Source organism: Vidua chalybeata, chromosome 19 (genome assembly GCF_026979565.1).
Source record: "Vidua chalybeata isolate OUT-0048 chromosome 19, bVidCha1 merged haplotype, whole genome shotgun sequence".
In the NCBI taxonomy this organism is placed as follows: domain Eukaryota; kingdom Metazoa; phylum Chordata; class Aves; order Passeriformes; family Viduidae; genus Vidua; species Vidua chalybeata.
The window spans coordinates 4,398,199-4,411,955 of record NC_071548.1 but is presented as its reverse complement, the minus strand read 5'-3'; the positions used below and the strand labels follow the sequence as shown (position 1 = coordinate 4,411,955).

General features: G+C 51.1%; 1 protein-coding gene across 1 annotated transcript in view; it reads right to left on the bottom strand.

Moving 5' to 3' along the window:
- Positions 1 to 7,983, bottom strand: part of UBE2O (ubiquitin conjugating enzyme E2 O) — a 62,751-nt gene extending 54,768 nt beyond the window's left edge. The window contains exon 1 of the mRNA XM_053960292.1: positions 7,547 to 7,983. Coding sequence (XP_053816267.1) covers positions 7,547 to 7,924 — 378 coding nt within the window. The 5' untranslated portion in view covers positions 7,925 to 7,983. The remainder of the gene's footprint in view (positions 1 to 7,546) is intronic.
- Between the last annotated feature and the right edge of the window lie 5,774 nt (positions 7,984 to 13,757).

Genomic DNA, 13,757 nt, shown 5'->3' with positions numbered 1-13,757 from the left:
TAAATCAGTCATGATGGAACTAATTCCAGCTCACTGTATTAGTGTATTTTACTGAGCAGAAGATTCATCATCCACTGACAAATGACAACTGTACCCAGTCACTTCCACAGGAATAAGATACCAGAACTCCCAGCTCCAGGCTAAGAAAAATAGTTAAAAACCTTAAGCCTCTCATCTTTTCAGATTGTGATTAAATAGCCCTCTTCACTTGTCTGTCTCCAAACCCTTCCCTCACAAGCAGAAAAGCTAAAGGTTTTACAGGCAGCAGTAAGAGCAAACCACTGAGACTGTGTCTGATGTGTGCTGAATACAGAACCACACGGTACCACTGCTGCAGTTTCATTGTACAAAACCAATCCTGCTTAATGGACCAAGGGTATGGCTGTGCAGTTTCTCTTCAACTCAAGAGGCTGTAACCAGAGGCTGTGAAGTGATACCACTGCAAATGCAAGCTGAGCATGGTTTCCTTGTTCCTAATGTACTCCTGTGAATTTAATTTTTCCTGGCCTGGAAGCTACAGTAAGACACCAAGTGCTCCTGTCCTCTCCTGGCTTGCCCTGCTGCCAGTCCTTGGTCTCACCTCCTGCCAACAGCCTCCACACTGCCCATTCTTTCACACAGAGAGCAGCAGCACCAGCTGTTGAGGAAAAAAACAGCAGTCATGATTTTAAACACAATGGCAAAAGCATGGAAAAAAACCCAGCTCTGCAATCACAAAGAAGTCTACCTAGCTAGAGCATCCAACATATATCATAAGGGAGCTGGTTGTTCAAACCCTTTGAAAAACTGGACAGATTATTTATGGTGTAGCTTGATGTGTCCCACTTTCAAGACCTCAGCATATGTGCATAAAAAGCATTTTGTATCTTGGCTTCCACTTTGTATATCCAAGCAACCTCATATACCATGCCAGCAGCTAACACAGCAAGCAAATCAAAAAACTCACCAAAACTACAGAGGTTCACCAAGATACTGGTCTAAGACATCACTTCTACACATTAACTTTTCATTTGTTAAATTTTAGACCAGCAGGTCCATGGTGCACACTCTTATCTAACAGCATAGAAGCATCAATGCTATTTAGCTTAAGTCTTCCCAGTAACCTGAACTGAACTGCAGCTCCCTGCAGTCAGAGCTTCTCTGGTACAACCTGCACCTGACTGATGGAAAAGGCTGAAGAAAGCATAAAAGTGATGCCATTTCTTTAAAAAGCAATCAAAAAAAAAAAATGTACAGAGGTACAGATTTCTTAGTCTTCTAATCTGCCCACTCCCAACCCGTGGTTTTGCCCTTGATCTACAGGCCATTCTGGGAGGGGAAGAAATTCCATCTGCAGGTACTTATTGGATCTGTCTCTCCATTAAGGTGCTCTAAACCCTAATGCAATTAAGGGCAGAAAACAAAGATAACATCACCTGTCCTTCCCCTTACCTCTCCTGCACACGCACATATCCAACACAGTTATCAAATCCACATCCAGCACCACCATATTTGTTTCCATCTACACCACACGTGAAGATCTGAGCCCAGTAAATGTTCACAATTTCCATTTGTGTCTCTTCCAAGGCCTGGTCCAAGTGCTCCCAAACACGGGGCAGAAAGCACAGCAGACACATGACTCCATCCCTTTCTTTTGGCCAGGTGTGCAGTCAAACACAATAACCCTGAAACACCCACGAAGAGATGCTTTCTATCCAGAATTGCATCCAAGTCTGTAAGTCTCCAACTGCACCAAGCTGGGCTGTGTGTACTCTGTACCACCACAGGCACAGATCTTCTGAAATTCAGTCAGCACAGACCACAGACAGCACTAAAGCTAAAAAGACACCTGTCAACTTGAAACTCAGGCACGTCTGAAAGTGCTGCAGCTATTACAGTAATCAGCAATCCCTAGCATCTTTGCTGTCAAAACTGTATGCTGTTCATAGTATTTAATCACCCCTAACAATCATTACCCCTCAAAGTTTCCTGCTCCCTTCACAGAAACATTTAACATTCAGAAAGAAAAAAACCCTATCCCAGCCCCAGGATATTGTCATTAATAGCAACTCAATTTTGCTTAACTTCATAAATTCAAGTTAGCAGAATATTTTTGATTCAGACATAAACATGCACCTTTCTATTTAGCAGCCTAAAAGCAAATGGAAGAAAGCCCAAACATTACCATGGAGCCTCCCTTCAGTTTTTTTTCCCCTAGGAGTTAGCATTCTCATACCTTGCCACAGGTTTAAAGGTCTCAGGAATGGGACACACCAGCTACACAAGGTGGAGCCTGAGCTGAGTTACAGGTCAAGTAATCTGGAGAACTATGTAAAACGCAGAAGCTGAGCCATCATCTCACATCTCAGTTCCAGGAAAGTCAGGACTGCCAACCTCAAAAGGAAGCACAAGGATTTCAGCTCAAATGATCAGCTCCTCTACTTGGGATGACCTAAACACAGGTCCCTTTGGGCAAAGACCCTGCACATGGTGGGAGGTAATAGCAGAATGGAAAAAATGAGGCAGGGTTTTCCTAAGTAGCATTTAGGAAGGTGTCATCACCTCTGAGCCTTTGAAATCCCCCAAGCAATTAAACAGTCAAAGGAGAAGAGGCTTTTAGCTTTCCAAACACCAATTATTTCCCACACCAACACAGATGCTGAACATTAAAAATGTCTTTCCTCTGAAGAGAGGAGAGGAGCTGAGGACAGCTGCCATAGGCAATCAAGACCTTGTCCCAAACAGCATTTGTCAAAGCTGCTGCTATTTAACTTCAATAAAGAACCTTCAGCCAAAAAAGAAACTTCATAAAATTGTCTAAAGTCCTTTTTTTTGCCAAAGTCTGCACTGGAGCTGCATCGCATCAGCAAATCAATTTGTATGAGAAAGCTGCAGCAAAATGTCTCACCCACACAGGTATTTCAGAGCCTGTCACGGGCATCGATTGATTCCCTCTAAAGCTTTTAGTGCACATTAGTTTGTTTACTAGTCCTAAAAGCATTACTAATTTAGTTTGGGGTTTTTTTAAGCTACAGCAGCACACTGAAAGGGAGCACACCTTGGAAAAGAGCACATCACAAACACTGCTTGCTTGAGGACAGGCTTCATTCATTTTAGAAATAACACTCCTGTCTCCATTTGGAATAATTATAATAAATGGCTTAGCCCAGATGGCCACTTTCAACTCCTGAATTACCAATTCACTCTGCACACAGTACACAAAGCAGTAACAGTGTACAATACTTAGTACTCCTGAGACTTCCACACTGTGAATTGCGCTGGATTCCACTTTTACAGTAAAATATTAATGATGATCCCCAAGTCTATATCACAAGAGCCAAACAAATCAAAGTAAAATGGGGAATTGACCCAAGGGTACCTAACCTTGCAATGGATACCCACAGGATGGAAAGGTCACACATTAATTGGTTCTATATTATGCAGAACTGCAAAAATTCCAGTAAGCCTTTTCTCTTCTGTCTCTAACAGCTACAAACATCAGGTGGTTTCAAAGAAGCCCCCTGGGAAACTAACTGAAATGTCAGATGCAAGAAGAGGGTTAGATACAGCTTCCTCACGCAGTAAAACCCACTATTAATAGTTTATGGGCATGGGATTTGTATGCTGCAACAGAACCAGAGTTTGGCTCTATGGCCAGCATTTCCTCACAGCCCCAAAAAGGATCCTGCTATCCCTCTTCACTTGCCAAATGTGCCCACACTGCGCTTCCAGATGGCCAACATCTCACCAGGTTTGAAGATGGAAGATTTTTAAGGCTGTTTTCATGCCTTAGTTGTAAATAAGTTGCAGAGTCACTAGCTAGGATTAACATCTGAAGGGGACATGCTGGTGGGCTGGGATCCCAGCAGTGAGGGCTCAGAGTGGCTGTGAATGGACAGAGGGAAAACACAGACCTTGAGTTTCTTCAGGAAGTCCTCCTGTGACCTTGTATTAGATCCATCACCCAATATCTGAGGTCAGGAAATCTGAGGTCAGGAGTGAAGGGTGGAAAAGAGCACAAGGTCTGTGTGGGATGAAGCAGAGATGAATTCACGGAGAGCCTTTTGGAGATAACATCAGATAATTTCCAGGTAATGAGTTTATCAGCCACCAGCTTATGCCTGAGAAGTCCCGATAGTTTGAATCTGTTTCCAAAGCAAAGTTGGATGAGGTAACAGAGTCATCCAAACTAAATCATATTCAGACCTTACAAAATAGGCTGCGAAAAACTTTTTTAAAAATTGTACCTGGACTCTTAGAGCAAACCTGGGCTCCTGCAATGGCCCCTACATATACATCAGCCAGACTTGGCTGTGTATCACAGCATCATGCCAAGCCCTCACTCCCAGAGGCAGGCACAGGGAACTCAGGAGGCCTGGCTGGCTGAAGGCCTTCAGATAAGGTGCTGAAACACAACACCTGCACTTTCCATTTCCCCCAGCTGCACAAGAGGCCTATCTGCCTTGCCCCGGCTTTGTGAAAATGAAAGGTTGCAGGGAGCTCTGAGGCTTTCAGGGGAGAGGCAGGAGGAAGGGCAGCAGCATTCTCAAGTCCTCAGAGCCTGACTAATACCTAGTATTTTCAAGCATTCCCATAAACTTCCCAAAGGCAGCTCAAGTGTGCAGTAGGAATGCTGAAGTACAGCAGAGAGATCCTGAAATTAAAATTCAGCTGGGTCCCAAGAATTCCTGATAATTTATTTTAAAAAAGCATCAGGTTTTCACAGCAGTTCATAGTACTTCCAAACCTGCCTTCCAAATTACCTCCAGAGATATGGCTTTAGCCAGCCAGAGGAACTGCTCTGCAGATTTGTTGGGTCAGACAAGACATGGATGGCAAATATATTTGGAAAGGGAAGCTTTCTCCTTCCAGGTCTGCTTTGGTTTTACAATACTCAGCAACAGTGATTTCCCAGTGTCTTAAATGGGTGATATGGCCATGGAAAGCAGGAAAGGAGCACTTGAAGCCAGAGAGAAAGAAATCCTGTCTCTTTTTATTCTCATCATTGTTATGCTGCTAATGACTATCAAGAGGGCAACCAAAGGCAGGAATGTGCTCACATATACAATTCTTGGAGGAGCTGGTGGGGCTTTGCACCAACTGCTAAGCTCTATCTCAAGAGAAAGTTTCTATTACTGACTAATATCAGTAATTGTGTGCCTGGGTTTAAGTGGAATTCTGCCTACTATTCCCAACAGGAAAAAGCAACAGCAAGTGTTGAACCAGAACCAACAGCAAAAATTACTGGACAACCTACATCAAAAAAAACCCCAAACTGTCGAAGAAAAGACAGGAAAGCTGAAGGATTAATTGGGTACAGAAAGCTGCTTTTGACCTTTGCACTGGAAGCCAAAGGTGCTGTTTCACTGGCTCAAAATTTCCAACAACTTTATTTCTCCCTCAGTTACAGCACTTGTTCTAATATACACACCATGATTCCCAGATCCTGAAGCACCTGACAAACAGGAGGTAGGCAGGCAGCCAGCCTTTTGTGTGGAATCAGGATCTGATACTCTAAATAGACACATGAAAGCCCTGACCCCAAGAGTACCTTCACCCTCTGCCCATTCCAGATTTAAGGGAAATAAAAGAGTGCAACAAGCATCCTCTGGAGTCCAGGGTTGAGCTGTCACCAGGACAGGTTAATGCTTTAAGAACATCAAATAAGACTCTCACAGCCAAAAATGCTAGAGAGTCAGGCACAGCTAAAAGATGAACCTGTAGACAACAGCACCAAAAAGCCAACAAACTTTAGACCCAGGAAAACCATGTAATGGTTTGTACCAGCATGGACAATGACAAGCTTGTCAGGCTTACCAGGCTGGTTCTCACACATCAGTGGAACCCAAAAGAGACTGGGTCAGCAAACAGCTAAAAACCCCAATTATAACCACAAAACCATGATCAGTCCCACTGCATGTTTCCAGTGGCATCAAGTTTGTTTTCAGCAACCCCAAACTGCAGTGCAGACTGTACACAATGCCTCTCAATTTGGTTAGTGGGCAGCTTTCCAAAAAAAAAAAAAAATCAATAGAAGTACACCTAAATTTCTCTAGCACTCAGGAAACTTCTCCCCAGGGTCCATTACCCGAGTGGTAAAGGCACCTACGCCAGGGCAGCAGCACTAAAAGGGAAAACAGACAGACTGTTTATTTACATAAGTGTCTTTGATTTCTGATCCTCCTCAGTCCACCTTTTTCTAACACTGCAGTTGGTGCAGTTACCAAGTGACTGAAGTCAGAGCTAACACTTCTGGATTTAGGAACCCAACAGCACCAACTAAATCCATGGTTACTCACCCAAATGGAGGTGGCTTTGTGTAAATGCTGAAAACCAAACTCAACTTGGGACACATTTTTGCTGCAACAACACATGAAGATTTTACTGGAAGGCTGCAGTGATTGAATTATGGAGTTTTTCTAGAGAAAATAGGTGTGGGGTTTTTTTTTTTTTTTGAGGTAGAAATACATCATGTGGCAGTATCTTTTCAGAATACCTGTTTTCATTTTCCTTATCTCCAAGCAGTCACGTGTCTAATGACACTACCACCTAAATTTAGCTCATTCTGTAGCGCTGGCAATCCTAGCGATGCCTTTAAGACTACAACACACCTTTCTTCCTCTCAGTCTCCCCTCTCTCCTGCAGCGTGTGGGGCTGTTTCTGGAACAGCAAAGCAGACGGTTCTCCAGAAGCCTCCTGCTTTCCACTGCCAGCCCAGAGGAGCAGGGGGAGCCTGCAGGGACAGTGCAGCCACCCGTTCTGCTCAGTGCAACGCCCATCCCTGGCAGCCCCTTTGTGCTCTATTACAGTGCCCCCCTCGCCTGCTTTTGTCTCTGAACTGTCAGTCAGCCTGGGCGAAAACCCCAGGCCAGACCAACTTTGGGAAGTGGGAATATTCCAAGGCAGACCTACACCATGTGGCTCGTCAGATATAATTAAGATGCCACAGACTTACGTGCAACTCATTAGCAAGGGGTAAATGCTCACGTAAACAAGGGCAGATCCAAACCGTGTTTGCTTCCTGCTGAAATCTTTATCCAGGGGTGGTTTCCCTGCTCGACTGCTGACTCCCCTAGTACAGGCGGTGACGACACCGTTCAATAAAGGCTGAGACACTGGCCTACAACTCCAGCAAGTAAGAGCTGTCTGGAAGTTCGCTCAAATCACCTTCACAGGCCCGCTTCTCCTTACGCCAGCAAGCCCCACTGCCTCAGCAGAGCAGTCGCGCTCTGCCATCAGCGCAAGGCAGCAGCAGCATCCATGCTGGGCTGCCAGAGGGAGCGTGATGAAGGGAGGGAAGGGGATTTCACACTCTGGAGAACACCGTCCCCCTTCCCCGCTCCGGCTGCTCGCCGCACGGGCGGGCAAGGACGGGCGCCACGGGGGAAACGGAGCAGCAACCTCCCGCTCGGGAGCCTCCAACGCACCCGACCCCGCAGCCCCGCAGGCCGTGCAGGCCCTGCCCCGGGAGGCCTCCAAGGCGGCGCCCCGGTCTTGCAACCGACGCCAGCCCCCCGGGGAGGGACCGGGCCCGTGCAGGCCGCGGGCCGCCCCCCGCCCCGGTTACCTTGGTCTCCTTGACGTGCTGCTTGATGCCCTCCGGGTACCACTGCACCCGCACGTAGCCCCGCCGCAGCGGGCTGGCGCGGCCCTCCTCCCCGCCGCCGGCCCCGGGGCCTCCCGACTCGGAGCCGCCCGAGCTGGCGGCGCCGCCGGCCGTGGTCCCGCGCCCGCCCTCCTCAGAGTCCTCCTCCGAGTCCTCGCCGTGGATGAGGCGCACCAGGCCGAAGCGCACGGAGCCGCGGTAGCGGCCCGACACCAGGTCGTGGGAGAATAGGAGGCGCTGAGAGCCGCCCGGCGGGGCGGAGAGGGGCAGCGCGGCGGGGGGAGCCGGGGGTGCCGGTGCCGGCGGTGCCGGTGCCCCCTCCTCGGGCTGGTCCGCCATGGCGCCGGTGAGCGGGAGCGCGCGGCCGGCAGGAGGGGGAGGGCAGGGGAGGGGCGGCAAGTAACGGCCCAGGGGCGGGGCCAGAGGGGACACGCCCACAGCGGCCACAGGCCACGCCCACGGGGGCGGGATGGGAGGGCGGGGCCGGGGCGGGCCGGGCTGCGCTGCGTTACCGCTGGGGCGGGGGGGCTGCTTCGTCTGCTGATCCCGGGAACGGGGGGATTGCATCATCGCCCCCAGGGATCGGGGGGCTGCATCCTCCTCTGACCCTCAGGGGCGTGGGGCTGCTCTGCATCATCCCCAAGGATGGGGGGGGAGCTGCATCATCATCCCCAGGGATGGGGGGCTGCACTGCATCGTTCTCTGATCCCTGAGGATGGGGGGGCTACACTGCATCATCCCACGAGCTCCAGGGATTGGGAGGGGAGGCTGCATTGCATCGTCCCCAGGGATGGAGGATCCTGCGCTGCATCATCCCCTGGTCCCCGGAGATGGGGGGGCTGCACTGCGTTGTCCCCGAGCCCCAGTGACGGGGGGACACTGCACTGCATCCTCCCCCAGTTCTCAGTCACTGAGGGCTGCCCTGCAGCACCTCCCGCTCCCCAGTGATGGGGGCTGTGCTGTTTAGAGACCCCTCTGCCTGGGCACGGGTGGGGGTCCATCCTGGCACTGGGCACTGCTCCATGCTGGGAGCTGCTCTCCAGCTGACATCAAAGCCTGGTCTTGCTTTTCATGGCTCCTAGAAGCCCTCATTAGGGTGTGCAAATGAGCAGAATATTTGGCTTCATTGACTCTAAGGATTTTTCCCCTCTGTCTGCAGAGATTTTGTAAACAGAAAAGTTTTTTTGAGCAAGTCCTGCTGCTCTGGCAGGCAAAGGACTAAAGGAATCCAAAATAGCCTTCACTGCCTATCTTTTACCACAACACATTCTGCCTCTTCTCTCCCTAGACCTTCCTGCCTGTGCAGCACTGGCTTGAATATCAAGAAAATGCCTGAAATCCTCAGCCTAATTTGTTCTCTTGCAGAAAAGACCCCAGGAGCAGCAGAGCAGTGTTTTCCCTCTTGTCCTCTCCCTCCCAGACTGCTCTGCCTTGGCTGGATCAACCAACTGGCTTTCAGTCCACCTTCCAAGGTTTCTCCTTTTAGGAAAAGCAACCAGGATAAAGGTCTGCCTGTGCTCGCCTCCTACATTCTGGAACCCGCTCCTCAAGATTGGGATTTTCCAATCTTGCAAATTGCCCTAAAGCCCTGGGAAGCAGCTGAGAAGATGTGGGGCAGGCAGTGTGTGGGTGATGGGTGCACTGGGAGCTCTGCCCATCTCCTCACTACCCCTGGGTGTGGGTGGCAGGGCAGCAGGATGCTCGGAGGGATAAAGAAATGCAAACTATCCCTGTCCTGTCTCCAAATCAGGGAGCTGCAGGCAGTGAAGCCCTTTAGCCCCTGTCTGCTCCCAGGCCAAGCCAGCCTCCACCCCAATCTCTCCCCACAGCATCCCGCTAATCAGAAAGGCAGTGTTTTAATGTGATTCCTTGCTGGAGCATTGTTGGCTTCAACCCCAGGGATAAGAAACAGAATAGAGCTGAAAGGGACCATTGGGTGGCTAAATAGCAGCATGCTCCACAGGGAAAAGCAGTTTAAATACCCAGTCAGTGCCACTGTGTATTTATAGCTGTTTCTAGGGATGTGCTCCTGGGAATTCAGACCTGCATCCACATGCCCTGACCTCTGTGGACAAGCTGTAGAGTTGATAGGCAGCATTCAGAACTTATAGACCATGAGGATTTCACCCTCTGACCATTGCTGTGCTGGAGGGGGGAGTATGACACATCTCCCCAGGGCGTTCCTCCAGCCCACCTGGAGCTGTGGACAAGGTACCAACCCCTCTCTCTCTGTAGCCAGGGAGAATTGTGCCTTTGTGGAAGTAGAATCAGGCCTTTGAGAAAGGCAGAAGGTGCCCTTTGACTTCTTTTAATCTGATGCCATGTCTTCTCGGGGTTTCAAAGCAGAGCTTTATGCAGCGCAGTGATAAATGTACATCTCCTTAATGTACATTGCAACAACCACTAATAAAATATAGATACAGTAATGGGCACAATCATATGTGGAGATAGAAACTGTCCCTCTTCAGGGCTATTATGTGCTGAAGAGCAGTGATGGGGTTTCAGGTAGCCACAAATAGCCATGAAAACAATCACATTATACCCCTGACCAGGCTCACGGCAGGGGGATTATAATGGGGACAAGTCAGGGCTGTTTGCTCGTTAGCAGGAGTTGAGCTGGGTGTGTTTTTGCACTCTGATCCCTGCTGGAGCTCTGATATGCTTCCATCAGGAAGTGGCACTGAAGGAGGACTGATTGCTTTTTTAGGACACAACAGCCCAGGGCCTTGGCTGTCACAATATTGACGGCCTGCAGATATTACAGTGCCTGGATGTCAAAATGAGCCTCTCCTATTTAAGTCACTATTCAGATGTCTACTGAGTCACCTCTGCAAGTCCACACCACCCAGCAAAACACGCAGGACTTGTGCAAAGTGGCACATGCCAAGCAGCCTCCCTGCCCAGTTTGGGGACAATTCTTGCTGGTAAGGCTGTTTTGGGAAGGGACGGCCTTTACTCCGCAGGAGAACATCCTCCCTGGAACCGAGCTGTCCCTGTGATCTAACCACCTTATGGCACTTAGGTTAGATCACCAGCGTCTCCCTGCTGAGATACTGCTGCCCAGAGGGCGTGTCAGAATGCCCGGAGGGTGCCAGAATGCCCAGAGGGTGCCAAGATGCCCAGCAGGTGCTGGGACACCCGGGATACCCTTTATCTCCCTGTAGAGATACTGGTGAAAAGCAAGCCCTGTCCTTCCTCCTTGGTTCTCTCAGGGCCTCTTTGCTCAGGGTTTAAGGGGCAGGTGCTGGGGTGCCCAGAGGCTGCTGAGGGGGGCTGCCAGGTGCTGGAGATCCCCACAGGATGCAAGGAGGCGTGGCAGGCGCCAAGGATGCCAGCAGGGTACCAGGATGTCTGCTGGGTGTTGGGGATGTCTGCCAGGCTCTGGGATGCCCACAGGGACTGGAATGACCGCTGGGTGCTGGGATGTCCACGGGGGATGCCCGGAGGGTGCCCGAGGCCGGCAGGTGCTCACGGGGTCCCGCGGTGTCCTCTCGGTGCCGGTGCCGGGCTGCGGCGGGGCTCTGGTGCCACCTCGTGGGCTGTCGCCTCCCGGCGGCTCTGCTCTGGCGGGGGGAGAGGGTGGCACCGGCCCGTGGCTCCCCAGGGGCAGCAGCTCCGCTCGGAGCCCCGGGGCTGCAGCCGGGCTCCGTCCGCCGGGCTGAGGGCTCCGCGCTCGGGTGCAGGTGAGCGCTCCAACCCCTCTGCTCCGCTCTGCAGCCCCTCCTTGGCCAATCCTCCCAGTGTTTCCCTCTCTGGCTGCTTCGCAGAGGCACAGAGTCCCTGTCCTTTCCCTGCTGGAAGGAGCTGGTGCCTTCAGGAAAGGTCTTTCAGAGCAGCTCGTGTCACAGGGAACGGCTCCAGACCCTCCCACAGGGAGAGCTGGGGGTTTATCTTCATCATCACGCAGACAAACAGCTCAGCAGGAGTCCCTGTGTCCCCATTAACATCAGGGAACAGAAATACGAGCAAGTGATGCAGCAAATGTCAATCCTTCATCCTGTCTCTGTGATCCCAGAGAGCCTCTGGAGGCTGGGTGGGCAGGGAAGGAGATGGTCTGTGAAGCCCCTTCCACCTCAAGCTGTTCCATGATCCTGCAGGAATCATGATTACCCAGCCTTTCCCTCTCTGGTTGTGCTGCCCTGACCAAACACTGCTGGCTCTCCTACAAAAAACTCAGAGCAGCATCACCTCGTACATGAACAACTCGATGTGAGCATGATCCTCCTCCTCTCCCTCCTCTCACCCTTTTCACTGAGACCACAATTCCTCCAATGAGGTTGGTCCAGGCTCAGTCTTGCCCTCCAGGATTTTTCTTCCCCGTGGGTGGCATCTGGCCCCCAGCCATCTCCAAGGGTCACCCTGCCTCCCAGCAGCAGTGTGCCAGGGCTGGATCGAGGGCAGGACAGATCCTGTAAGCAGCAGGATGCCCCAACAATTGCCAGGCTGCTGGAATCTCCTCTTCCCAAAGCCAGACTGGCTCTAAACTGCTTGGAGGTCTGGGTCTGGAGGGTGAGGCTGCCACTGCTAAGCTCCTTCCCACCTGCCCAGCCCTCTCCTCCCAGAGAAGCTCCTGCAGCCCCCACTGACCCCCTTTCCCCCAAGGAGTGTGCCATGAGTGACCTAGTTACAAACCCCAGATCACAGAGAGGAGAGGAGGTTAATCAGCAGCAGTGCTGTGCTCCAGGGAGGGGACAAAAGACGTCCTGGCTGGGCTCTGGCACCCATCTCGTGCTTTTGGCTCAGGTTGCCATGGCCAAGCAGACATGGCTGAAACCATCTGCCGGAATTGTTTGCTCTCCTTTCTCAAAGGTAGAAGAGCAGTAAGATGCACCAGGCCTGCAAAGGCACGTGTTTATCTACTGCAGGTCAAAGCCAGAGTTCAAAGCCTGTTCCTCTAACCATTGCTGAGAACCCAAAAAAGCTGTGAAGTAGCATCCTTTCATTCCTTCATCCCTTCCCCAGCTCCCTGAGAGTGTCTGTGGAGAGAATCAGTCCCGTCACTGATGGCCCAAAGGGAATATACCAGAGGAAAGATATATACATGTATATTTGCATGTTATTAATATTATAGATATACATATATAAACACTTGAGAGCACAGAGCAGAACTAGCCCCTCCAGGCCCTGCTCAGAGCATGGAGCTGGGGCTGGCCACCCTCCACAGGAGCCCTGTATTGCTATTTTGAAAGAGCAGCAGCTGGCAGGTTCCTAAACCACAATGTCCTGCTCCAGAGGAAAGGCTGGAAGCACACTGGCTTCTCAGGAGCTGCTGGTGAAATAAAACCACTCTTGGCAGCTTGAGAGGGAGCACTGGGGGATAGAAGCAGCAGGTGGGCAACCTGGCAAGTGCTGAGAATACAGAGTATGTCCAAAGAGCCACATCCTGCTGGGAAGTTACAGCAACAACAGGCACCAGCACGAATGGTGAAAAAGGAGGTGAGGGAAAGGGAAATCAGAGCCCACAGCTGACCTTGCAGCAATGCCAAAATGCAGAGCCCTGCTGTTAGGTCATTGCCAGGAAAAAAGCATCATCTTGGAAACATGGGTCCCGTTGGCCAAGCCAGAGAAAGGTGCTAAACATGGATGTAAACAGCATCCAGCTTGGGAATTATGCAATTACGTGAGTCTGAGAGAGAAACCTCTCCAACGGCGTCACACAGGGAAGGATCCCGATGCCATCTGAATCCCGTGATGGCAGACCCTGCCTCAAAGCCAGGGCTGCAGACACCACAAGCAGCTTAATCCGCTGAGCACCGGGCTAATGGGGCTCGGCGGGGCCGGAGACACAGCACGGCGCAGCTGAGGAGCCCCTGAGCTGCGTGTGCATGGCTTCATTCCCAAGCCCTGGCAGAGGGGGGGCCAAGCCGTGATTCATCTGCCTCCCACATGTCCCCCCTCGCAGCAAATCCTCCCCGGAGATAATTGCTGTCTTCCTGAGTGGGTACTCCAACAGAGGGACCAGCCCGGCTGCCGGGCCGCAGTGACAGCTCGGGGCTCTTTGAAGATGCTGTGAGAGCTCTAAATATGCAAATCTAGGCACACTGCTGTGGCTCTAATTTAATGGAGTTGTTGACCCTCTGCAGCTGTGTGGGAGCAGGAAGAGACAGACTGGAATGCGGCATCCCTGATTGACTATTCCAGCCACGGGCCAACCTCTGCTCTGCTGGGCTGT